This window comes from Cuculus canorus, chromosome 4, assembly GCF_017976375.1.
Source record: "Cuculus canorus isolate bCucCan1 chromosome 4, bCucCan1.pri, whole genome shotgun sequence".
Taxonomy (NCBI): Eukaryota; Metazoa; Chordata; class Aves; order Cuculiformes; family Cuculidae; genus Cuculus; species Cuculus canorus.
Window position 1 is genome coordinate 25,863,549 of NC_071404.1, and position 26,745 is coordinate 25,890,293.

Here is a 26,745-nt window from a genome sequence, read left to right on the forward strand (position 1 = left end):
CCATGACCAGTTCTATCTTTAGGAGAAGTATGTACCCAGTCTGAAGAAATGTGACTCATTATCTTATTTTATAACCAACATAATGAAATGTTTTTGTTTTCCAAAGAATGTAAATATTGAAAGAAGAATTGTAAACGCTTTTAAAAAAAAAAGAAAAGAAAAGAAAAGCTGGCTTCTCTTATTCTGTAAAGCTGCATCACATTATCACATTTAGGTGCCCCTCAAGACGCTCTATTTATTTCCTGACCAAAGCAAGCTACTACAAAATCTGACTTGAAGGGAAATGTGTAATGCATTTATTTTCTGAAGCAAACAAAGCACTGTAATGGTTTATTCATAAGAAGTTAAAACCTCTTTACTTCCCACCATTTCAAACTGGATTTGCTGCTTTTAGATCTCTCAAAAATCTGCACCCAGTCATTTACAGAAATAAAAAATTTAGAAAGATAGAATTGGGTCACAGAAACACTTATTGCCTTTCCTTTGGGAAATATAGCCAGAAATAATCAGAAACTTTGGGGGGCACTAAGGAGTTTTCACAAAATCTTTCCCAGTCCAGAATTGTATTTCCCGTCGAAAGCAAGAGACAAAACCCCCTCCCCCTACTCTTGCAAATACAACAATCAAACACAGACACAAAAAGCATCAGTTTTCTAGCATGATTCAGTCCTTACTACTTATGTATAAGCTCAAAGATCCTGGAATTACTCAATATGAATGGAAACGTTGATAGAGCAGTGCTCAGCAGAACAGAGACAGCTTGTTATCCTGCTCCAAGTAAGTCACCTTCACAGTCCTGCCCCTACAGCAATGTTACATGACAAAAAAGTACACTACAAAAAGAAGACCAAGGAAGGAAAGCTAAGAAAATGCGGCTTCCAGGGCCAGAAGGCCTTTATCACACACTGGTGACTGCTCCCTAGAGCAAGGAAGAACTTCAGCTCGCAGGAAGTCAGGTTTCAGGCATAAACCTTAGTTTTCAGCAACACCCTTAAGAATTTTTTTCAAGATCTTTAAGTAATAGTCATGGCTTCATGCCAATATTGTTTCTTCAATCCAACTTTTTTCTCCAGCAAATCAAATACCTCAAGAAAGTGAAAAAAACACATGCATACAGTCAGAGTGTAAGTAAATCATTTAACTTGGGCCAGCAGGAAGGCATACTTTTGCACAGCCAGGAGAAACACACCACAAGACATATGTGAAAACACGGGTTTATATAAAAAAGCATTATATATGTATCTGAAACAAAATAATGTTGTGTATGCAGTTTTATGCACCTGGCTAAATTAATCTGAAAGGTTTGCTTAATGCAGGTCCAGAAAAACAGCATATAAATTATAAACCATAAAACCCAGAGATTTTAAGAAGTAACACCAGCAAGAAAAAGAAGAATTTACCCTTCCTTTCACAACCCCTGGGATGCAATTACTCAATCAAATGAACAGGTTTGATATCTAACTTGCTCCGAGTGTCTGTATACTCTGTATCAGCAGACAGAAATAGCACCAAGACAAGAGGGATAAGGAGAATGAAGACTCACCGGCCATTGTCACGACCCACTCCCCAGACTCTGATGCTCACAATGGGCTGCGAATGAAGAACTGTGCGATCCATGGGGTCAATCAGGTTCAGCATGTCATTTTCCAGTATCAGGTACATGTCTTTGCCCTGCAACTCCAGAAAAAGTACTATTACACAGTACATTCCCATCTCAAACTGATTGGCATCAAGGTGTTATCCCTATGCTGTTTGGACTTGCATCCTCTCCATTTTCTCACAGTTCTGACTTGTTCTAAGAACAATTACAAATAAGTTCAATTACTTCTGGTGTGAAAGAGATCTAAGATAGTATCTTGCTACTACTGTACTTTTAAATTACTCCCACCACGAAAAGCTTTGATGTCTTTTAAATGCAACTGTTTGACTCGTTCAACCCCAAGCTACTATTCAACAAATTACATGTTTATCTTTTCTCCAATAAATTCTTCCGAATATGTTAGAAGTGAAGAATAGTCTTAACAGCAAAATCTTGCTTCGAAACCTGTACTCTTAAGGCAATTTTTTCCTTCAATGTGCTTTGTTTCCATAAAGTTTAATCAATGGGTCATGGGACAGCAATTTGTACATGTCAATGGATTTATAGTATACTCTTTGAAGAAAGATTAATTCAAGGTGAAAGCCTAGCGTTAAGACAATAAATTCTGCTGGTGACTGCAGAATCCTGGAGCCAGGATTTCTCTGTAACTCTTCTGGCATGTAAGAACAAGAGGAATGTTTTTTGCCCCTTAGAGACAACAAATTTAGAGGCAATTTTCCTTTTGATGCTAATTCACAAATGCTAATCTTCCTCCTACTGCTAGCATTTGCAAAAGGTTTGCTGCCTCTTCTACCACACCTAATAGCTCTTTTCTCAGAGGCTGTACAACTACTCTGCAGACCATCAGATCCCACAGAAATGTTCGTGGACCTAGTGCCGAAAGATAAGACAAGTTCCTGCGTATAAGAAGATAGGAACTTTCAACTAAATATAGAGTAATTTTTTCCTCTCTGTTGTGCCAGGAACTATAAATGAACAGAAAGAATGGAAAGGGTCTGACTTCCTACTGACAAATGTTTAAAAAATGACCTTTTTATTCACCTCTGTGACACAGAAGCCCTCTTCCCGCTTGGTTACAGCTGCTCAGGTCTTAATGATGTCTAATTTTGTATCTGTGCAAAACACACATTCATAGGGAGGGCCTGCTTCCAGGGTTTCCAGGCTAGACAGCAAGGGATGGTGCTGCCGACCACCTCTTCCACCCCCAAATCTAGTAACAGGGATTCAAAGGGGAGACGTGACACCAAGCTGACAGCACGAACACCAAGAGCGGTGTGGGAGAGAGAGAGGATGCAAGTTGGCATATGCAATGCCAACACAAGAACATTTTTCCTGATGGAAAAAGTACAGCTATTGCTGAGATGCAAGGAAGGCTGTATAGACAGCTCCTACAGAAGCAGAAAGAGATGTGGCTGTGATAACCAGGCATGTAAATGATGCGAATCAGAAGCACTGAACTGTTTGTGGCATGCGGAAAAGAAACACAGGAAATAAAATACAGAAGCCAGGATGGCACCAGACAGACCAGGATGATGAAGGAAACCAAACAGAAAATAGAGTCATCACAAATTAAAAGCGTGAGAAATTTGCTTGGACGTTTGAAGCAGTAAACAGATTGTGTGAACAATGTTAGCATGTGTCAAAAAGATTGGTTTTTTGACTCTTTTTCTACTTATATATTTATTTCAGAAAGACATTATTACAAGAAGGTAAAATCTGTTCATTGTGCAAAATACATTTGGATTAGGGTAGTAGTATTGAATCCAAATTAGTTGGAAAAGATTGGTGAATGGGCAAATAGACAACATAAGTCACAGGAAATTTTCCTTGCAACGCTCAAGGGACAGCTCGGCTGCACAAAGAAGCAATATATTTTGCTAAGTTTTGCTGCCTTATTATACGAAAGCTATTTTAGAGATGAAACACTACATAGGGCGAGAAGAAAGAGAGAGCCTGAAGATAGGCCTCACTGTCTCAGACTGCTGAAGAGTTGCAGAGATCTCATGGTCCAAGATGAAGGTGACCCTCACTCAAGAACCATGCAGGGCAAGTGAATAAAGGAAAGGAAAGCTCAATCCCAACAGCCCTTCAGGGAAGTCTTATATACTGTGGTATATACGTCAACAGCAACAAAGCATCTTCTTCATGTAAGCAATTTTGTAACGTACAGAAATATAATGCACGGCAAAGTAGCAATAAAAACAGACGAGTTGTGTTTTTCTTCTTAGATTTTACAGAACTGTGGCAGGTAGAAGTTTAGAGAGGAATTTCTTTTCAAAGGGAGCGGAGGGCATGAAATCTCACATTACAGCCATTGACAAAGCTTTGGCAGGGTCAGAATTTTACCCAGAGCTTGTGGGGTTTTTTGTCTTTTGATATTTTTTTTAAATCATGAAAACTTGGGGATGGTCTTACTCACAATTTCACTTTCATTACATTTTAGCTAAAATAAATATTTAGGCAATCTTAAAACCTCTATCTGCAGTCATCAGTTCTAGCTTCATAATGGATTTCAGGTGTATGTGCTCCATCTGATGTCAGTGACTAGCATGCTTTCTTTCAGATGCCTCTCTAAAATACATCTCTTCCAATCACTCTTGAAGAATTACGTTGCCAGCAGAAAAATGTAGTTGTAATGATTTCTTTTAAAATCAAGAAGATGATTTGCCTCAGGGGCCACCTATTCGAGCATAGCGTCTCTATTCTTTGTCAAGCTGATTTTAATTTTTTTTTTTTTATGAATAGCATTCTTAATCAAAATTTCCATTCAAGAGGTCCAAAATTTTTTACTGGTTTGACTTGAAAACCTGCAAAGGTTTCCAAAAAAAGAACAATGGAATTGACAGAGAGAAATATGTAAAAATGTGAACATTAAATCGTAAACAAATAAAAAGCGTGTGATTTCAAAGTAAACGATATATCTCAGTTCTTTCATTTGAAAAATGGATGGGATTACACACATGTAAAGATAGCAGGGAGGGTTGGGGGGGTGGGTGTCCCTCCCAGGGTCAGCAGTAAGACCAAGGTCCATGACTGACACACCTCTAATTGCTTGTCTAGCTAGATTAATTAAATGAAAGTGTTTCCAGAAGTAATAAAAAGGAAGACCAATGTTACCTCATTAATCCATATGTATAAAATCCTTCTTGTATATTAAAAAAACTCTTCTGAAATTATTTTTAAATAGATAGGGAATTCTCTGTCCCTTGAAACATCACTTTCATTTTTAACAGGCACTTTCTCGTAGTTGCTCCTCTGAAGTGTCTCAGCATTTAAGTGGTCATGGCAAGGACACTGGACACAAGACTTAGACTGTAACAATAACTTGGAATACTGAAGAATATTTTTCCTAAAATTTTTCACTGAAACAGACAAGTCTTTCTTTTAATTCCTCTTCTGTTTGGCAGCGCTGTTTGTTTTAGATCACAGATAACAGTGAAGGTAACAACATTCACTCCTACATCAGTTTTGCATTCAGATATTGGCTAGTAAATCCACATTAGTGTAATCCTCATGAAAAGAGGTCAGGAAAGAGGTAGAGATTTGGCTGAAGTTTAAGCTGATCCATCAAATAGCAAAACTATTTTTCAACAGGTTTGTCTCCCATGCCCTCTGCAGATTCCACCACTACAATCCTAGCTTTTCCTTTCTTGTTTTACTTTCTGATCCCTCAACACCCTCCACTTCTTCATCTGTCCCCAACACAACTCTTTTCCACACCACAATACTTTCTCCGCGTTTCTTCCCCACACTCCCACAGTGTTATCCCGTCTTTGATGCCAGAAGAAGTACAGAGCTTGCACAGCTCAGCTGATGAAAGTGTACTGACCCATCACAAAACCAAGAAAGCAAAGAGCTGGGTGCTCTGTTTCTGGCATCCTTCAAAACTAGATGACACTGGTGAACAGATTCACTAGTTACTGCACAGGAATCAACAGACTGATGATATAAAATTAGTTTCCTTCTGAAACAGTGATGAAATAATCATCTTAAAGTAAGCCATCTGTCCATCAGCCTCGATCTTCTCATACATTTCTGAACCACAGGTCACACCAGTCTGTTTCCTTGATGCCCCTTCTCCACACTGGGAAATGTGTGAAAAGGCTGTTCCAAAGCATCCCTCACACCTCTGGTGAGGAGAAAACTACTACCCATTTCAACAGTTTGTCCCAATATTGTTGCATAGGTATGCAGTATAGGGGATATTCCCAGACAAGAAGTTCACCCCGTTCTTACCTCTCCCCAAATGCCGACAGTGTCTCTGATGTCATTTTTACAGTAAGAGAGTTGTCTGATGCAATTGTTCACAGCAACACTGCTTTTTCCAGGAGCGAGATCTTCTTCTGCCATTTCTACCCAGCCCAGAGATCGCACAGCAAAGCACTAAAAAGAAACAAAAAAATATCTGAAAATGTATCAGAGCACACAACATGCTGCTGTATCCAGCTATGGAAATCTTGTCATGCAACAGAAACTAGGTTAAAGATCCCCAGCTACGACAACAAAATAAAGGCCTTAGATCAAACTGAAAAGAAAGAAAATACTATCACATCACATCATATCTACTGTGAGATTCACACTCAATAGTGTATCTCACTGCCTGGCTTTTAACCAGAATTTTTTTTTTTTTGTGGATTACAGCAATCACTTCTGCAGTAAGTTTAGCTAAGGTAGTAAACAATAAGAAATTCAAAGCACTAACAAAAAGCTAAGCTATTTGTAAGAGGAAAATAGACTTTTTCTTCTAGAAGGAATTAAAAATGACCTTTAAAATAAAACAATCTAATTATACAGTTTCTTAGCAGAAGGATGTTTAGCCAACCAGAGTGCTCAGTTGGCAGAACAAGCCAAGGTAACGATACGTTGCACGTATGGTGCTTTTTGCAAACAAAACAGAATGGGAGAAATTGAATGACACCACCTTTACCCTACATTTACCAGAATAATAAATACAAAACTAATTCTGAAAAAAACACTGCACATTTCCTCTCAAGCTTTAATGATACACGAAATACAGAGCTCACACTAAGTCAATAGGACTTTGCCTCTGAGACCAAGATTTCCTCTGAAGAACATTACGAGTATATCTCATTCTCAAAAGGCAACGCACTGCCGGCAATGGATGCGCAACAGACTTGCACCTCCTTAAAAGGCACACCAAACATTTAAGATAGTCGCGAAAGGTTTAGCATTAATAGTTCCTTAATGACCCCACACAAAACTCCTGCTGTTTTCTACGTATTTAATACGCCAACAGACATCGCCACTGAACACTGCCAGATCAAATGCCATCCCACTTCTGAGCTCTGGTTTCCCTGCACAATATGCAGAAACACTTCGTTTGAGTCAGTGATTAGATAGTGTACTGGCACTGACATGAAGCTGCACTCACTTCTTACATGCAAATCCTCTTTGTTAATCATGTCTCCCCTACAGAGAGCAGGCATAAACTCCAAAAGCAGAAGTAAGAAAACTTACAATTAATAACTAAAAATCTGCCACTGTATACAACCTCTGTTCTTTCACCCCAAGTCTTCCCTTGCCAAGATGCATCAAGTACTGATGTCAGTTAGTACTCAGTCCTTGTTGTGCTGCTTGCCTCAGTGTTAGTGTCATTCACGTCTCTTCTGAAACATTATGCTGTCCTGAAATGCTATGTTGTTCTGGTGAACTAACTTGCAACTGTTCCAGTCAATTCAGTTCCCTGTTAGGAAGACAGCGCAATTTTGACCCTGCACAGACTCATTGTCCAGTGCTGCCGCCTTGTGCCACAAAGCTTTTTTTTTTTTTTCCTGTCAGCAGCATCCTGTGAGTCCTAGGGAAAGCAGGCAATGATCCTGGGAACCACCTGAAGGAAGTTGGCACGGCACCAGCGACTGCGAGAAGCCCCAGAGCCTGCAGTGGGACCCCACCCACATGACCATATACCTCAGAAGCAGCAACTGCAGGTCCACACTGGAGTTATCAATTAATCTCCCTTTTTGAGACGCAGTAAATAAATCGGCTTCAGAGTTCAAAAGCAGACAATGAATATTCATTTGCTGCATTCTAAAAAATGATTGTGAAGTCAGCAAGTAGATCAAGCTCACACACCATCACTGGTGTGCCATTGGGGAACAACTGCCCTCAAAAAAAGACCCCAAAGCACCAAGGTATTTTAAATATTTATAATATGTCAAATTTGGCAAACTAGGGAGGAATATAATTCACCACTGAGTAAAAAGATTGACGAGGTTCTCCCTTCTCCCCTTTAAAACTTCTCTTTCAGCTTGCATGACACACTCACCTAGGCCCACTTTGCAAGCAGAAACCCAGCCCCTTGTATTTCTGACACCTTTTCCAGTGAGTCACTAACCATGCATGTCATCAAAGGCATGAGACAGCATATACACTTTGCAGATTGTGTGAAACCTGTTAGCGAGTGTGAGTAAAAAATTAAAGCTTCTTAGGCCTCTAGATTTTTTGTGGATTATTTTTTTTTCTTTGCAAACAAGGAAACCAATATGCAAATTCTCCTACACTGTTGATTCCCGACACAGGTCTGCTGGAAATGCACAAAAGTACTGAATTTCAGGCTTTAAAGGGAGATGAGGGAGAAGGTAAAAGAGGAAACAAAGGAGATGTCACCATTGATGGGTGCTCTTCACTTCAGGGCTACACAAGATACTAAAATATAAACTTTTTAGCAGTTAAGATTTTCTAATCTTGAGATTGCAGAATTGGCTTTGGCATATCAGGTGCTCATGAATCTGACTGTAAGTGCTGCAATGCCCACTGGGGTATTAAATATTTATCCTTGCAAGCTTTAAAATAGAGATTTTTACTGTACCAGAAGAAAGCCTTTCTTTAAAAGTATTTCAATATTAAGATGAGTAACAGAATGCTAACCAAAACATTTCTCTAAATCATCTTAAGAAAGGTGAAGAACTAAATACATACAATAAGCATATAGTTTCCTCATTACTCTTCATTTCTCAACTACATCTGCAATTTGTTAGCTGCTTTCTAAACATAAAGATAAATAAAGTTCTTGCACAGAACAGAGTATATCTTAAGAAGGCAAAAAACTGGTGAGAGACAATCAGTTCATGCTGACAGCAGTTAAATTTCTTATTAGTAAAAATGGTGAAGAGTTTTGGCTATTTTTCCTGGGCATTTTTATTCTATGTTTAAAATTCTCCAGGAGTGGCATCCACTCTTCTTTCTTTCCCTTCCCACTCCACTGTCATGACAGGAGAGTGAGCTGAATGGGACATCCTACCTATTCCCATCTGTGGAAGGGCTTGACTTCCTTCCCTGCTTCCATTCTCTCTCCGTGCTTCCACTCTAGGTAGACATGAGAAACCCTGTTGGCTTCTGGCACCTGACAAGTTTTTGTTTCAGTGTTTTACAAGAAGCCCTTGCCATCACCCACATAAAATGCTTCAGAACAGCTTCATCAAAACAAACCTGTTTCCCAAAGACTAACTGCAAACAAAAAAAAAACCACCCTCAATAAACCCCAGAAACACTCAACATCCTACTTACAAGGTTATGCACGTACCTGAGCATACACATAAAAGAAACATGCTTCTGCTCAAAATACACATGAAGACCAAAACTCTTCTACTTCTTGGTTAACTTAATACACGTGCTGGCATGACACAGAAGCGATGGCAGACCTTCACGTGGATTACAGTACTAAAGGATATGAGGACTCAAAGTAACGTGTGATACATACCACAGTTCACTCATCCTTAGTATAACAGAAGTACATATACACACCCCTATGAGATGGGAGAGCGGTGGAAGTGTGAGCATGCATGCCTGCGTGTTTGTCTCTCTCTGCATACTGTGTTACAGAACAACTATACAACAACTGTGTTATAGAAGATCCACTTCATGTTTTATTATTGGTGGGTTCCCCCCTTCATTGATTATTTGACTCACAGGTTTTCTTTAAAACAAAAGAGCACAAAACGCAACAGAAACAAACCACCCAGTGTCTCAAATCAGGTATGACTTGACTGAGGGCTAGCTCAGTTAGCCACAACAACAGAACTACTTAGTTCTCTAGCACACTAACATAACATCATGGTTCCCCAGTTCCCACCAACAAAATCAGAGTGCGGTTCTCCTTGACTAAGACTCTGCGAGTTCAGTAAAACAACCAGCTGTCATTATGAGGAACGTCCAAGTTGCTCTACTTGAGGCTCACAGATAGTTACTGGCAAATCATAATTACTAGTCCCTCATAATTTCAAAGCAATCCAGATGCAAATTTTATGGCTTACAGTAGTCTACCTCATTTCTGTCCTCCATAAGAGAATAAACTAATAACCCTTGTATCCTGTTATACATTACTAGTATTAACTTACAAATTAAAATCTTGCAGTTTTCTGTGCCTGATCAGAACATCTGCTTTATCTTAAAATCAAAACTCTAACAAGGATTATTTAAATAACCATAGCTGAATAAAGGTAAAAACACAGGAAGCTGAAAATACAGCAGAATGAAAGAGATTCAGGAATTGTACACTGTATTTGGATCACTGCTGTTTGGAATTGGGAAGATCAAAGATACTACCACGAACACTGTGTGTATGAGAGAACTGAAGGAAGAAATATCATTTAAGCCATGGTTATGTGAATGATCTTGTTTTTGCATTTAGATTAGAAACTCCACGTTCCTACTAGGCTACACAGGACATTGTTGAAAGAAAATACACAGGGAGGAAAGGCCACCTTACCACCCACTGCCCCATGAAAAGACAGGTGAACAGAAGTGACAACACAGGTATCACTGCTCAGTTTTACAGTTCTGTGGAACACGTTTGCATGACTGTAAATCCAACTAATGTTTCAGGGTTAATGATCTGTAGCCAAAGAACCAAAATCATAAATGCTGTAATCCAAACTCTGTAAACAGCTATAAATCTCCCTTGCAGGGCAGTTCTGATCTAAAACATCACCTAAAGCTGTGAGCTTTAGGTTTGAAGGAATGAATGAACCACGGATCACACTTCTGCTCTTTGGCATTGCAACATCTTCACCACAAGGTAGGGTTCTGCTCTGCAGCAGCTTTTCCATGGGAACTCCGGAAAGATCTCTGATAGGAATGCAAAACCATGACACATCCCTGCGTGTAAGCAAATGCCACGCTTTAACTGTTGCCTCATGTAGTGCTATGCATGTTCCTTTAAAAAATAAAAAAGAATAAAATAATCAAGAAACCCAAAGCAAATACAATTCCCTACTAGACAGAGGACAAGAGATCAAATAGACAACGATGGCAGAGTAGTATTGGAAACTGGATGGATAAGCACATGGGTAGAAAAGATCCCAGTACAAAGAGAAAATTGATTAGAACATCAACTTGAGAACAACAAACTAATGCACCTGACAAAACCACAGACTGACTGGTTTTCAGATCACAGAGCTGATGGTAACCACTATGAACATCCATATTAGAGTATGCTTGCTTTGATGATTTAAATCTATCCTACTACTGCCTCTACTTCTGAGCCTACAGGACTTGGTTTGAGCACTTTCCCTTTTGTTTCCTTAAAGGTTACATCTGTCTGCAGACATATGGATATCATTACAGTATTTAATAAGGCCTTTTGTCACAGACCACTGAGCAGGCTTGTGCCTGAGACACAGCATGTAGGTCACATAATTAACTGTTTCTTATGCAGCCAACACAATCTTGGAAATTCCACTTATATTTTCTTATAGTTTTAAAATAAAATAACCCCATTTTTTTATGCTTTAGAAGATCAAGTATCATAAAATATAGCTACTCTATTTTAAAATAAAGAAAGAAGTATGTTCCTGTGTATTTGTCTGCTACACATTAAGAAAGACTGCATTGATTCTAGATGAAAATATTGGAGATGATCAAAACTAACTGAGTAACAAAAGAATAAAGAGCTCTTATGCAATTAATGAACAAGCAAACACTTTGATTTAATTGACATGAACAGACCGCAATGCAACCATTTTCTCAGAGAAACAGACAGTTGTCACATAAAAATTCTTAATTACAAAAAACTCAAAACACATAATCAAAACCACACTAATAAGATTTTTCAACATTTCCAGCTCTCTGTTGCAGTTTGTGTTGTATTATTTGACTTGCTGAAAATCTGCACATAATAAAAAAACAAGCACACAGATACTCGGGTCACAACAGAATTCAGAAATCAAGTAATAACCACTATATCAAGCAAATAAATATCAGTTAAACTTCTATGGAATAAAGTACAAGGGTTTACAAATACCGTACACCAACCTTTATAATAAACCACTTCTCTAAAGCAGGTTAATATTCAACTTTCTGCTTTCATAGTCCATTACTCATTCTCCAAGACACTACAGTTGCATTTTTTCTAGACTCGTAGACTCCAGCACATAGGATGACAGAAGTCCCTTTCCTGTTTTGAGTTTAATACATCTCTCTCAGTGGTTCCTGCTGGCTCCCAGCCAGTGGTCAAACCTGCTCTATCAAGGCAAGAAAATGTTGCAGGACCATTGTGCTGGTTCAAGACTTTTTGAATCCCAATTTCTTATTCATGACTGTATTTCTGAATCAAGTAAAAAATTTAGTCAATTGAGCAAAAATTGAATGGACACTAATATTTTGTATTAATAATCTTTTGCTATATGTAGTTCTAAAGAAGAAATTAAAATAATCTTATTCTTTACTCCAGTCTTCTCAGTAAAGAACAGGCTTTGATTTCAGATGCTGTGCAGATACCTTGACTTCACATCCTAAAGGGACTGTTCTATGGATTCTGTTTTGAGCCGTTAAGGGTGTTTGAGGTTTCATTTTAATACAGTGAAACAAGAAACATGCTTCCTCAGTGAAAAGGTGGCCATCATATTTTTCACTAGAAACTAATAAATAAAGGCTGACTGTTGCAATGATGCTCAGATCAGGATCTACTTGTTAGGATAACTCAAGCGGGTTTCATTATTCTGCAACACAAAAAATGACCACAACAAACACACAGATGCTTTGTCAGTAAAGACAAGCCCTGTTGGAGTTTATAGGACATGAAAGAATGTGTACACTCATTTCTTAAAAACTAATGCTCTGCACTTGTTTTCTTTAACCTGAAATTGTCCATTTTTCTGATGAGGGTGCATAAGTATGTACTCTTGTACCACATACTTGTGATTAATGCCACTTAAAAATAAGAAACAATAAAATATTAGGAAATGCAGATTCTTCCAAGAAAAAAAAAAATCTCTAAGAGCAGCATCCAGGATTTTTTTTTGCATTCTGCAAAACAGCCAGGTTTCTCAAATGGCTGCATACAGCCAAGAAAAACTTGCATCTCCATGACAAATGGTATTGAAGATGACACTAGCACTTTCATGTGGTGAAGCAACAGAAAACTCTTCTTCAACAACCACCAGAAGAAACAGCATCATGTAAAAAGAAATAGTTAAAAAAACCCCAAACATGTATATTCATGTTTTCTTAAACATTGCAACCACCTCCTGGTAGAGTAGCTACAAATTTGAACTGCACTACTTCACACCAGAAGTGGTTTCTCATTACATGGGGGTCATGGCAGCACATTCAGCACTTCACAGCCGTGATTTCGGAGGCAGGGCACACTGGCTCCAGAACTGCCTCAACCATCCGTCAGCCAAGGAACTTACCTCCCCGTGGGGACAACTGTTACTGGCACGGCACCCCAACTGCCTGTGCAACCAGGCCACCCACGGCACTAAAAGTAGTAATTCCTTCAAGGGTAAAGCGTGACCCACACACAGTTTGCATCTGCATCATTTCTCCTCCTGTAATGTAATTGCTATCTATGTTCTCATTACTCCAGCAACAATTCCTTGTGAAAAGACTGGAAATCCTGCAGCAAAGCCACTGTCATTACCAGAACTTTATAGGCCAAGAAGGTATTTTGATTTGATTGAGGAGGTCTTACATTTTATCTTCTCCCAATCCTGTAGAAATGCAGAAGCCAAATACAATCTTTTCATACAGTATATCTTAATAAATCAAATACTGCTAATGCCACAAAATTCAGGACCTAATTACTGCACTAAAACCCTGGAAATTAATGGTAAATTTTATAGCAGGTTACATTCTCTTCCCATAAGGAATGGCTTAGTAACATATTTTTGTAAGGAAGGCTACAAGTAAAACCTTTCCCTCTATATCTCCTCTTGTTTAGTCACCCACATACTGATCCTGCATGATAGCTCTGCATCTAATTAGATCCCGGAGATACGTGGGATCTCTAAGAGTGAAAGACATGCAACATTTTGCAGGATCTAATCAGAATCATAGAACTGTTTGGGTTGGAAGGGACCTTAAAGATCATCTAATTCCAACTCTCCTGCCATAAGCAGGGACACCTCTCATCAGATCAGGCTGCCCAACGCCCCATCCAACCCGGCCTTGAACACCTTCCAGGGATGGGGCATCCGCAGCTTCCCTGGGCAACCTGTGCATGTGCCTTACCACTCTTATCATGAAGAATTTCTTCCTAATGTCTAATCTAAATCTTCTACCTTCCAATTTAAAGCTATTCTCCCTAGCCCTATGACTACATGCCCTTGAAAAAAGACCCTCCCCAGCTTTCCTGTAGTTCCTCTTCAGGTACTGGAAGGTCACTATAAGATCACCCCAGCGCCTTCTCTTCTCCATGCTGAACAACCCCAACTCTCTCAGCCTGTCCCTGTATGGGAGGTGCTCCAGCCCTCTGATTATCTTTGCAGCCCTCCTCCGGACCCGCTGCAACAGCTCCATGTCCTTCTTATGTTGAAGATTCCAGAACTGGACACAATACTCCAGGTGAGGTCTCACAAGAGCGGAAGAGAGAGGCAGAACCACTTCCCTTGACCTGCTGGTCACGCTTCTTTTGATGCAGCCCAGGGTACGGTTGGCCTTCTGGGCTGCAAGTATGCATTGCCAACTCATGTTGAGCTTCTCATCAATTAGCACCTCTTCTTCAGGGGGCTGGAGAGTCCTTCTCGAGAAGGCAGCTTTCAATCATGTTGTCCCCTTGTCCTGTACTGAAACCATGGATTGCCGTGATCCAGGTGTAGGACCTTGCAACTTGGCCTTGTTGGACCTCTTGAGGTTCATGCAGGCCCACTTCTCCAGTTTGTCCAGGTCCTGCTGGATTACATCTCGTCCTTCTGGTGTGACAACTGCACCACTCTGCTTGGTGTCACCTGCAAACTTGATGAGGGTGCACTTCATCATATCATCAATAGAACTATTAAACAGTATGGACCCCTGGGGGACACCACTGGTCACAGATCTTCATCTGGACATTGAGCCATTGACCACTGCTCTCTGAATGCAACCATCCAACCAATTCCTTATCCATCAAACAGTCCACCTATCAAATCCACATGTCTCCAATTTAGAGAGAAGGATGTTGTGGAGGACTGTGTACAGGGCTTTACAGAAGCCCAGAGAGTTTACATTCATTTTCCCATGCCCACTGATGTGGTTATCCTCTCATAAAAAGCCACTAGGTTGGTAAGACAGGACTTGCCCTTGATGAAGCCGTGCTGGCTGCTGCTAATCACCTCCCCATCCTTCATGTGCTTCAGCACAGCTTCTAGGAGGATCTGTTTCATGATCTTCCCAGGCACAGAGCTGAGGCTGACAGGCTGGTAGTTCCCAGGGTCACCTCTTCTACCCTTTTTAAAAATGCGCACAATGTTACCCTTCTTCCAGTCACCAGAGACTTCCCTTGCCTGCCATGACTTTTGAAATATCATGGAGAGTGGCTTGCCAACTGCATCAGTCAGGACTCAGGGATGAATCTCATCAGGTACCATAGACATATATGTTCACGTTCCTCAGGTGGTCACTAACTCGATCCTCCCATACAGTGGGAGGAGCTTTATCCCCCTTGGTCCCCAACTTGATCTTGTTGTTCTTTGACCCAGAAGTGGACAGGAGAGTGGGTATTAGTGAAGACTGAGGTAAAAATGTTGTTGAGTGTCTCAGCCTTCTCCTTGTCTGTTGATACAAGGTCACCATTTCCATCCATCAGTGGGGGACACTTCTTTAACCTTCCTTTTCTGATTGACATACCTGTAGAAGCCCTTCTTGTTAGTCTTCACTTCCCTTACCAAGTTCATGTCCAGCTGTGCCTTGACCTTTCTGATTCCATCCTTATACAACCAGGCAGTGTCTCTATACTCTTCCCAGGTTCCCTGTCTCTGCTTGCACTGCCTGTGCAGATCCCTCTTGTTCTTCAGTTTGACCAGCAGGTCTTGACTCAACCACACTGGTCTCTTCCCTTTCTTGCCTGATTTCCTACATCTGGGAACTGAGCACTCTTGCATTTCATAGAGAGCAGACTTAAAATTTATTTGCCAGCTCTGCCCTTGTCCCTGAGGACAGTATCCCAGGGGTCCCTACTGACTAACTCGAAGAGCTGGAAGTCTGCTTTCCTAAAATTTAGGGTCCTGACTATAATCCCCGCCTCTCTGTATACCTCACTTCACCAGTGTGTGGTCACAGCAGCCCAGGCTGCCTCCGATCTTGATGTCACTGATGAGCTCACTAGTACTGGTGATCATCAGGTCCAGCATTGCATCCCCTCAGGTGGGGGTGTCTATTAGCTGGATTAAGAAATTATCTTCAATGCACTCTAGGAGTCTCCTGGATTGCCCACAGCTTGCTGTGCTACTTTTTCAGCATATGTTAGGTGGTTGAAGTCCCTCAGTACCATGACAGCTTGTGAGCATGAAGCCTCCTGTAGCTGGAGGAAGCAGGCTTGATCCACAGACTCTGCTTGATCAGGTGGCTTGTAGTATACACCAGTCACAAGATTCCTTTTGTTGCCTTGGTCTATTATTCTCACCCATTAGCTTTTGACCTGTTAGCAGCTATTCTTCAGGGACAGCTCTTCACACTCTATCCATTTCCTGCCATAGAGGGCAATGCCTCCACCCCTCCTTCCCACGCTGTCCCTTCTGAACAGCCTGTAGCCATCAATAGCCACACTCCAGTCATGGGATTCATTCCATCAAGTTTCAGTAACGCCAATCAGGTCACAGCTTTCTAGCAGCATGGTAGCTTCCAGCTCCTCCTGTTTGTCTGCTCAAGTTACTTGTTTGTCTAGAGGCATTTCACTGGGTTGTTGGCTGCATCACCTTCTTAGTGGAAGACCCCTTATTTCCCTTAAGGTATTCTATGAAGTTTCCTTGCTGGCTTCTACTACCTCAGCAGCCTCCAGCTCATCTCTGCAAGACTTCATCTGCCCTGCAACGTCCCAAGCATCCCCCAGGGCAGCAGGTGGAGGGCCCATACTAGCACCCTGTCCCTCTAACCATAGTGTATCTTCCTGCAGCTTGTCATAGGCAAGACTGATATTGTCCCCCCTTCCCCTTCACATCTAGTTTAAAGCCCTGTCAATGAGCCCTGTGAGCTCCCAAATAAAGGCCCTCCTTCCCCATTGAAAAAGGCAGCTCCCATTTGATGCCTGTAAACCTGGTGCTGTGTAGGCCATCCCATTGTCCAAAAACCTCAAGTTGTTATGGTAACACCAGTCATGAAACCATGTATTAATAGACTGGGCCCATATGTTCTTTCCAGTGTCACTACCTGCAACTGGAAGGAGGAAGGAAAAAAATCACCTGGGCCCCAGACTCCCTCACTAGCTGCCCCATAACTCTTAGATTGCTCAAGAAATCAAACTACATTATCCAAGATATTTATATTATATATATATTATAGCAATTAATGATATTGCAAATTCTGTGTACCATTAAAAAAGTAAATTCCTCAGATTTACGAAAAACACTAAATTTTCCTCTGCCTCGGACTAATCCTTGTATTTGATTAACTCCACTTAGAGACAAGGGGGAAGCAAATATCCCTTAGGTGGAAATTTATATTATGACCTCAGATCATGACATCATCACTTAAAACAACACCTAATCACTCAACAGATATCAATAGCAAGAAGCATCAGTCTTGAGAGAATGAATGAGCAAACACACTCTCCAGAAGTTCTAGTGTACAAAATGAGAAAGACACTATCATAAAAAAAACTGTTGAGGAGATGTATTTCAGTGCTTTAGTCTGCCACTTCTAAAACTACTTTCAAAGCAGAATGTTCTAGAGCACCTGCATCATTTACCGGCAGCATCTCCAGAGCACGGAGGGTGCCTTAAAGCGGCTAATGGCAGAGAGGCAGAATCAGAACCAATCAACTAGTTTAGAAACTGTCATCCCATCATTCACCACTGCTACACAGAAGCTGCAAGGATAGAAAGACGGACAAAGTTTTGCTACACTATAGTGATTATCAAGACTGACCTTTCTTTGATTATTAACTGGATGTTTCAAAAGAAGATCTGTGTTTTGACTCACAGTTCTGAAAAAGACTAAAATGACTACCCAGAAGTCCAGTAGTGGGAAGGGAAGGAAACTAAGTGCACCTTTTTGTGTTTGAAAGAAACAAGGAAAAAAAACTCTCTTCAAACTCCATCAAAATGTTTATTTTCATTTTAGGTTGGGTTTTTGTTTGGTTGTTAAAATTTTTAAGATTTTACTCCCAGATTATCATTCTTCCCTCTGGAAGCCTAAGATAAACCAGTACCAAAAGAAAACATTTTTTTTAAAAAAACTACTTAATTCTTACACTACGGTTCTTCTGATGTAAAATATTTAAGAACACTATTTAAGGAAGATCCATGAACACTGAGCATAATCTGCTTTCCTGCATTTTCTGAAGCCATTTCCACACCATCTCAGCAACGCAAAAATCAGTATTTCCAGAGACAAACTTAGTTTTCTATTGGCAGTAGCTTAGTGTTAAATAAACTTTATACGCACTGCTTACGCTAATCCTCCAAATACAAAATTCCGCTGTTCACAAGAAACTTTCAGCTACCAGCAAGAAGATTCATTGAAAAAACAAAGCATCCAATTCCCCTCTCCTGACCAAGGTGCACTCAGATTGTTGAGATGAAAACCAGAACTTTTCTTCCACTCAATCTTGTAAACTGATAAACATGGTTATAATTATGGCTTAAAGTTGCAACTAAAATAATTATATACTCAGGTGATGAAAAAGTAAATGAAACTACACGTAAATTACTTTCCAATAGAAAATACGGACATTCTAAAGCTACGCTACAAGACTCTGGAAAAACTCCACCCAAGTAACAAATCTGATCACCCGTAGTTAAATATTAGAGACAGAAAACACAGAGCTGCTACAAAAGTCAGGGAAACTCAAAAGAAGACGGCAAGCCTCCTAGCCTCATTACGAATAATTAAAAGCACTCAGCTTGTTTACTTTAATAAAACTACGCTGAAGAAGAGACATAATTGCTTGTTATAAATGAACTAGAAGCTGGCTAAACATAGAATAAAAGGATAAAAAATAGCCTCAAAAAGTTTAGGTTCAAAGGTTTTTGACCATCAAGGGAAGGTAATACTTGAATCAGTTTGTCAGTAAGACTAGTCAAGGAAAAAAAACCTCCAAAAACATTTAAGAAGAAACTTGAAATTAATACGTGGGATTCCATATTGTAGTGCCCTGTTAAGAGCAAAGGAATGGGTTCTAGATATCTTCTAGGTTGTGTTTCCTAAAGAATGAAAAAGAAAGACTGCTTCTTAAAGAAACAAATCCCTATTCCAAAAACAAGCAGAAGTACCATTTTGGAAGAAAAACTATTGAAGATGCCTGAATTTTCTTTTAATCTTTTTTCATAAGGAGACTTAAGATGGAATAAACTCCTCAGATCTAATTAACTAAATTGATTTCATTAATTGAAATGAATTGAACTGAGGCTTTTTGTAGTGTTTCACGTGCTCATGAGAAGATCATATTCAGCCTCAGGTGGATTGTGAAACCACTGGAAAAGGCTGAATGCTTCCTGCTAGCCCTGAAAAGTTTAGAAGCTACTCTGACTGTGAGACAGAATTACAGACTTTTGCATGAACAGACAATCCTTTCTTGGAATTACTAGATATGGCAAAGCTTCCTCCTCTCTGGTTAATTCTTCCTTGTATACGATACCAGACTCATCTGCATAACCAAGGACACACGCTGATTATTTACTGAAGGTCCTATGTCTAGCCAGAATATTTGCTTCTGGAGAAGACCAGAAACAAGCAAATGTAGGCCTGGACAGGTGCACCCCCTCCTGGGTAAAAAACAGGCTGGATGGTCAGGACCAAAGAGTTGTGGTAAATGGAGATAAAACCAGTTGGAGGCTGGTCACAAGTGGTGTTCCCCAGGGCTCAGTGTTGGGTCCAGTTCTGTTCAGTATCTTTATCAATGACCTGGATGAGGGGACTGAATGTAGCCTTAGTAAGTTTGCAGATGACAGTAAGCTGGGAGGAAGTGTCAATCTGCTGGAGAGTAGGGAGGCTCTACAGAGGGATCTGAACGGGCTGGATCAGTGGGCTGAGACCAACAGCATGAGGATCAACAAGGCCAAATGCTGGGTCCTGCACTTGGGGCATAACAACCCTATGCAGTGCTACAGACTAGGAGAGTTCTGGCTAGAAAGCTGCCTAGAGGAGAAGGACCTGGGGGTGTTGGTTGACAGACAACTGAACATGAGCCAGCAGTGTGCCCAGGTGGCCAAGAAGGCCAATGGCATCTTGCCTTGTATCAGAAACGGTGTGACCAGCAGGTCCAGGGAGGTTATTCTCCCTCTGTACTTGGCACTGGTGAGACCGCACCTTGAGTACTGTGTTCAGTTCTGGGCCCCTCACCACAAGAAGGATGTTGAGGCTCTGGAGTGTGTCCAGAGAAGAGCAACGAAGCTGGTGAGAGGGCTGGAGAACAAGTCTTATGAGGAGTGGCTGGGAGAGCTGGGGTTGTTTAGCCTGGAGAAGAGGAGGCTGAGGGGAGACCTTATTGCTCTCTACAACTACCTGAAAGGAGGTTGTGGAGAGGAGGGAGCTGGACTTTTCTCCCATGTGACAGGGAACAGGACAAGGGGGAATGGCCTCAAGCTCCACCAGGGGAGGTTCAGGCTGAACATCAGGAAAAAATTTTCACAGAAAGGGTCACTGGGCACTGGAACAGGCTGCCCAGGGAGGTGGTCGAGTCACCTTCCCTGGAGGTGTTTAAGGGACAGGTGATGAGGTGCTGAGGAGCATGGTTTAGGGAGTGTTAGGAATGGTTGGAGTCGATGACCCAGTAGGTCCCTTCCAACCTAGTGATTCTACGATTCTATGATTCTAAGTGCTGGGTCCTGCACTTTGGACAAAACAACCCCGTGCAGCTCTACAGGCTTGCGGAAGAGTGGCTTGAAAGCTGCTTGGCAGAGAAGGACCTGGAGGTGTTGGTTGACAGCCAGACGAATATGAGTCAGCAGCATGCCCAGGTGGCCAAGAAGGCCAAAGGCAGCCCAGTCAGCATCAGAAGCGGTGTGGCCAGCAGGACCAGGGAAGTGATTGTGCCCATGTACTCAGCACTGGTGAGGCCATACCTCGAGTATTGTGTTCAGTTTTGAGCCCCTCACTACAAGACAGACACTGAGGCTCTGGAGTGTGCCCAGAGAAGGGCAACAGAGCTGGTGATGGGGCTGGGGAACAAGTCTTATGAGAGGCAGCTGAGGGTCCTGAGGTTGTTTAGCCTGGAGAAAAGGAAGCTGAGAGGACACCTTATCACTGTCTACAACTATCTGAAAGGAGACAGACACTGGAGATGTCTGCCCAGGGAAGTGGTAGAGTCACCATCCCTGGAGTATTTAAAAGACGGGTAGATGAAGTGCTCAGGGACATGGTTTAGTATTGGACAGGTATGGTTAGAATTGATCTCAAAGATCTTTTCCAATCAAACGACTCTCTGATCTCCTACCTCTTCCTCTCTCGGAAGTAGTCTCCTTATCGTCTTTTCTTTTCAGATCCTGAGCGTCTACTGGTTTCTGAAGCAGGAAACAGACTTTTGGAGCAACTGCATAGTACATCCGCAAGTATAAATACATTCTTCTCAATCTTAAGACATCAATATACTGTCGAAAATACTTTAAAAGGACAAGGCTGGAAAGTGAAGCTCTGCCGAACAGGCTAATGCAGACCAGGAATTCAAAAATCCATGTGTAACACAGAAAGACGACATTAAGCCTTACCAGAAAACAACATTTAAAAGGGGAAAACAAAGGTGAGCCCAAACGTCAGGCCAAACAGGACAATTCTGAAAAGATTTTCGAGACATTGAGTCACATGAGCTTTCCATCTTTCGTCCCATTCCTAGGGACAGAGACAGGTTTCCCAGGAGGTTCAGTTTCTTTGCACAAGTGCAAGGAAAAAAGTATTGTCTTTCTCTACTTTTACAACATATTTTACAATAACGTAAAAAGAGACAGCCTAAAAGAATTTACAATCTGGAATTGGTAAAAGCATCATTTTACCTCCCTCGAAGCTCAATTAGAAAGGCACAGGTTGCTCTATAAATTAAGCAAGAAGGTTATGATCTGTCTCCTGGGAAGTACCAATTCAAAACTCATTTCCAGTTGTGCATGTTCCACATGCAGAATTAGGACCCTTGTCAAGCACCATGAGACATGTCTTCGAGAAATTCCTACCAAAATAAATTACTGAAATCAAGAAGCTGGATGTAATAATCACTCTCCCCTTTCTCCCGCTTCCCCTTCTCTTTTATGGCCTTGAGCAGCCAACCTGCATCAACATGTCAAGTATATAAAGCTCGGAACGCATCTTGGGCACGTGATGTACAGAGAAGCATTTGTTGTTTACTGACAATTTTGAATGCTTACCTGTGTTGCTGCATAAATCACTTTTCTTACAAGAATGACAAGAATTATACAACACACTTTCCCCCAAACTGACATTTTTACTGTGCTACAGTCTGCAGAAGTTGTTGACACACTGTGGGGGAAAACAACTACTTCAGCTTTCCACAAGGTGGCACGGTTCTCTTTGCTGAAAGGCAGCACCACTCGGTGCCTCTGAGAAAATTTAATTTTTTAAATTTATTTTAATGCAGTGACTAGTTCTCCTGTACTCAGGGCAGAGGCAGATGCACTGAACAGCTCTGCCCACAGTCCCTCCCACTGCAAAGCAGCATCAGTGCTCCCGAGCCTCACCCACAGGACCAATACACACAGTCACTACTGCTTCTGCACACCAGCCCCATAAGGCAGTGACAGAGAGCAGGAAAGCAATGCAAAAAGAACAAACCCAAAAATGTATAGTTTCTCCTCTCTTTCATATCTTGCTCCACTTAGTCACTTCTGTGACTGTTTCAGCGCTCAGTTTTGATTACCCGTTTAAGCATCATCAGCATGGTTTTGTCTAAACAGGAGAAATAAAATCAGCTGTGATAAATAAAAGAGGACAAATTTTTGCCACTGACCCATTTCCCTGACACTGAATGGGTATCACTTCCATAAATTTTGAAGTTTAAACAGCCAGACAGAGAGGTAAGGGTAACAACACACAAGTTATTCATCCACACAAAAGCTGTCACAGTTCTCCATGCAGGAGAGGCTCCTAATTCTACCCAATGGAAATCACCTGTGAAAGAAACACAGATATCAAAATATTGCCTCTCTATAATGCTTTCCATACCGTAAAGTTTATCTTGAAAGGCACAGCTTTCTGTTTCTGAGACTGGTACTCCTGCAACTCCACTCACTACACTCAGAATTTAGTGCTTGTCATTGTAGTAAGCACAGTTGAAACCCTTGTTTTTTAACTGCCAGCCTACCACGCAAAACATATTTATTAACATCTGATTTAAACATCACAAGCCATGTAATCAAGATGACAAAGAAGTTTAAGTACCCTGATCATTCTGTTTTCTCTCCTAAAATATAACATTAATGGTATTAGAATTATTAACTCTGTTATATACCATCTTCCTGCATGAAAGTAGCTTCTGATTCTGTCAGTCACTACAGGTGTGTGGCAGAGCCAAAACATTTAAAACTTAAATTATTTGGATTTCCAATTATAGGGATTCACCTACATCCTTAAAAATGGATGCAAGCACAACACAAAACCATCAACAAGACAAATCTGGTGGTACATATACAACCATTCAAAACCTTCTGCTGCTTCTTTCTCCTCAAAACCTTTAGATTACAACAGTAAAGGCTGTGATTTCATTATTGTGTGATTTAATTATGTGTTTGTTCACATAATGGTCTCATTTTTCCCTATAAATGAGGATTTATAGGGAAAGTAGGTTGCATTCCCTGTTCTAAAATACAAAGTTCCTTGTTCTAAAAAGTAATTTCCTTGTTACTAGGTTCAAATTCAAGCAGCCACATAAACAAGAAATAGTACTTAAAAAGGGACAGACTTGAGAATAAAGAGCAAATTCTGCCACCGAATGCCCCAGGAAGTTACCTAGCCCTAACAAATAACACAGGCCTCTCTCACTCAGGATTGGAAACTCAGTTAGTTGTGCATGAGGTCAGTTATTACAGCTGGAAAGGAGAATCTGGAGCTGTAACATTCAATTTCTTGGCTTATGTGATTTTAAAATAAGTCACACTTTCCTGACCAAGTTGAATGAAGCTTTAAATCTGCAAATTCCTTTGACGGAATTAGTCCTGCGTGGTTAATCTACATTGTGCCAAGAGGAGGAATACAGTTAATTTATAAACTTAGGAGACATTCTGCAACTTGCAAGTTATGTTAACAATTATAACTTCTTATCCCATTGTGGATCTTCCTACAGACCTTGGATTCTGGATCGCTGTTGATGCTACAAGAATCATCATCATCAGATTGTGGACCATTTCTGTTACAGAAAAAATAAACAAACAAAAAGACAAAATCAATCTTAAAATCACACAAAAATTAGAGCAGAGCACAAAATGGAACTCGTCATTCCATGGAGACTTCTGAAGTAATTGTACCTGAGCTTCAAAGAGGCATAGCGTAACGTTGCTCCTTCAAACTCTTTCAGACTTGGGTCTGGGTTCACTGTGGCTGCGTGGAGATCCTAGAGACAAAGACAGTGCTATTAGTACAGTATTATGTGCTATTAATATAGCATTAAGTATACCACCATGTTATTTCTTATTTCAAAAGGAAATTAAATCCTCCCTGCAAAGAAGCGATAGTATTTCTGGCTGAAGTTGAAAAGAGGCATGCATATATTCTCAAGCTGCATTTCATTCAGTGCAGGCGTCTTACTCGTTACACCATGGCAGTTACCCTGCTAGTTTACACTGAATCCATTCCAAGTGGAAAGATCAGAAAAGGCAGCATGTTTGTGAGCTAGACATCCCTAGCAGTACCCCCATTCACTTTGGCCTAGGTTATGAATGACATTCATGGAAAAACAAAAGGGGAAAAAAACAGCCACTGCCATGCAAAAAAAAACAAGGGTAATAGTATCAAAGGTTCTAAAATCTGACAATATACTTGCCTTCCAAATGTCACTATTAATCTTTCCCCCATTCAGTACAGCAAAATCACTCCATGGTTGTTTCTAGACACATAATTATTCACACAGGAAGAAGCACATTGATAAAAGAAAAAAAAAAAAAGAAAAAAAGAAACAAGAAAAAAAAAGAAAAAAACACAAGACACTGTTGTTAGCATTGATATTTACAGGATGGGTTAGGGAACAGATCACCTCAAACTTCAACTCATTACTCCACTATACCATGGCATTTGGAGGAAAAGGGAGAGAAGACATGCCTCTAACAGTTACTTACCAAAACAAATGATTCAAACAAGAAAAGTTAATATAAACTAGGAACAGACAATGAAATTACTCTTTAACTATGGTCTTAAAAGCAAGCAAAATGAATCTGAATATGAATGTTGGCCACAGCTGCTACAGCCATTGATAAACAGCAATGAAGGGGAAACATTACAATTTCCATTTGATTGACACTTTTGTTAAAAGACCCTAGCACTATTTGAACTCGAAATACTGAAACACAACAATATATACAAGGATAAGATACATACAAGGTAAAAATCAAATATTTCTAAAGAGAAAGCACAAGAAAAGGACAGTGAAAGGAAAGAGGATTAGTGAGGAGAGTAGGGAGATTTCTTGCTGAGAGAGGATGTTTGTAAAGTCTAGCAGCTTTTAAAAAAAAACAGAACAAAATATTAAAAAAACAAACCAACCACCCATCTTCCCATTTTCCATCCAAGTTTCTCAAAATTTTCAGGGGCATTCACTGGTACAATCAAGCAAGCAGCAGTGCATTTAGCACTATAGCAACCTGAGGTTCATCCTTCTCTGTAAAGCCTGGGAGGAGCAGCTGATGTTGGAGTTTCCCCTCTCCTCTTCCCCAGTCCTGAACAAGAGCCAGGTGGGACAGCAGAGTTGGTTGCTGAGAACCATAGAGCCACCTCTTTGTAGCTTCATCAAATCAAGTAATCCTGGAATTAGTGGCCCCTTTTAAGATGAACTCTTCCAGGTTGTTCAGCTCAGCCCTAAACTGAAGTGGCATCTACTAATGAAGTCCAATGCACTGAATTGCAGGGTGGACTTCCCACCTCAGAAGCGTCCCCAGGACATCCTCACTAGAGGAACCGTTTGCGAGAAACAACTCCCAGGAGTTAACTGATCCCTAACACATCTTTGAATTAAGAGTTGTTAGCTTTTCCTTCTAAGTCCCTCATCTTTAATTATTAGTGGCTAGTGGTTATGATACCTATAGAAGAACTTCTAGAAGCGATCCAGGCCTGGGATGAGTCAGGCTTCAAAACAACACACAACTACCATTACCAAATTCTGCTGTGATCTCAAAGAAGCTCTTACTGATAATTAAACCCTACAGCTTTTTCTCTACACAAGAAATGGGGAAGAGGCAGCAAAATCTCTAAAATTTGGAAGAGAACGTAACAAAAGACAAGGACACACAGAGGAAAGTCACATGGCAACACACAAGAGAAAACAGTCATCCAAAACTAAGTAAAATTTAATCAGCCATGCAAAACCAAAATACATTTTCATGCGTTTGAGGGAGGGGAAGAGAATTAATATTCCGGGTTATTTGTATTTAGCACTTACTGGCATTTTTGCTAAATCTGCAGGATTTTCGCATAATGCTTAATCCATTATTGCTTTGGATTTAAATTTATCAATTATGTTTTAGGAAAAATTGCCTTTCAGCCCCTGCAAAAGTCAGGTATTTTCACTTTTTCTCCTTTTTAAAATGCTTTTTGCCATTTGTACTCATTACAGCATCGTTCCT

The 26,745-nt window shown here is 40.6% G+C and overlaps 1 protein-coding gene across 13 annotated transcripts in view; it reads right to left on the reverse strand.

The window, feature by feature from the left end:
• Positions 1 to 26,745, reverse strand: part of APBB2 (amyloid beta precursor protein binding family B member 2) — a 190,632-nt gene that overhangs the window by 44,798 nt on the left and 119,089 nt on the right. For 10 of the 13 annotated variants that reach the window (XM_054064384.1, XM_054064380.1, XM_054064386.1 and 7 more), the window contains 5 exons: positions 24,954 to 25,016; positions 24,439 to 24,524; positions 24,260 to 24,320; positions 5,837 to 5,983; positions 1,544 to 1,671 (listed from right to left, as the gene is read on the reverse strand). In XM_054064384.1, the coding sequence (XP_053920359.1) occupies positions 1,544 to 1,671; positions 5,837 to 5,983; positions 24,260 to 24,320; positions 24,439 to 24,524; positions 24,954 to 25,016 (485 nt within the window). The remainder of the gene's footprint in view (positions 1 to 1,543; positions 1,672 to 5,836; positions 5,984 to 24,259; positions 24,321 to 24,438; positions 24,525 to 24,953; positions 25,017 to 26,745) is intronic. The other 3 variants (XM_054064387.1, XM_054064392.1, XM_054064390.1) reach the window with 1 other exon arrangement.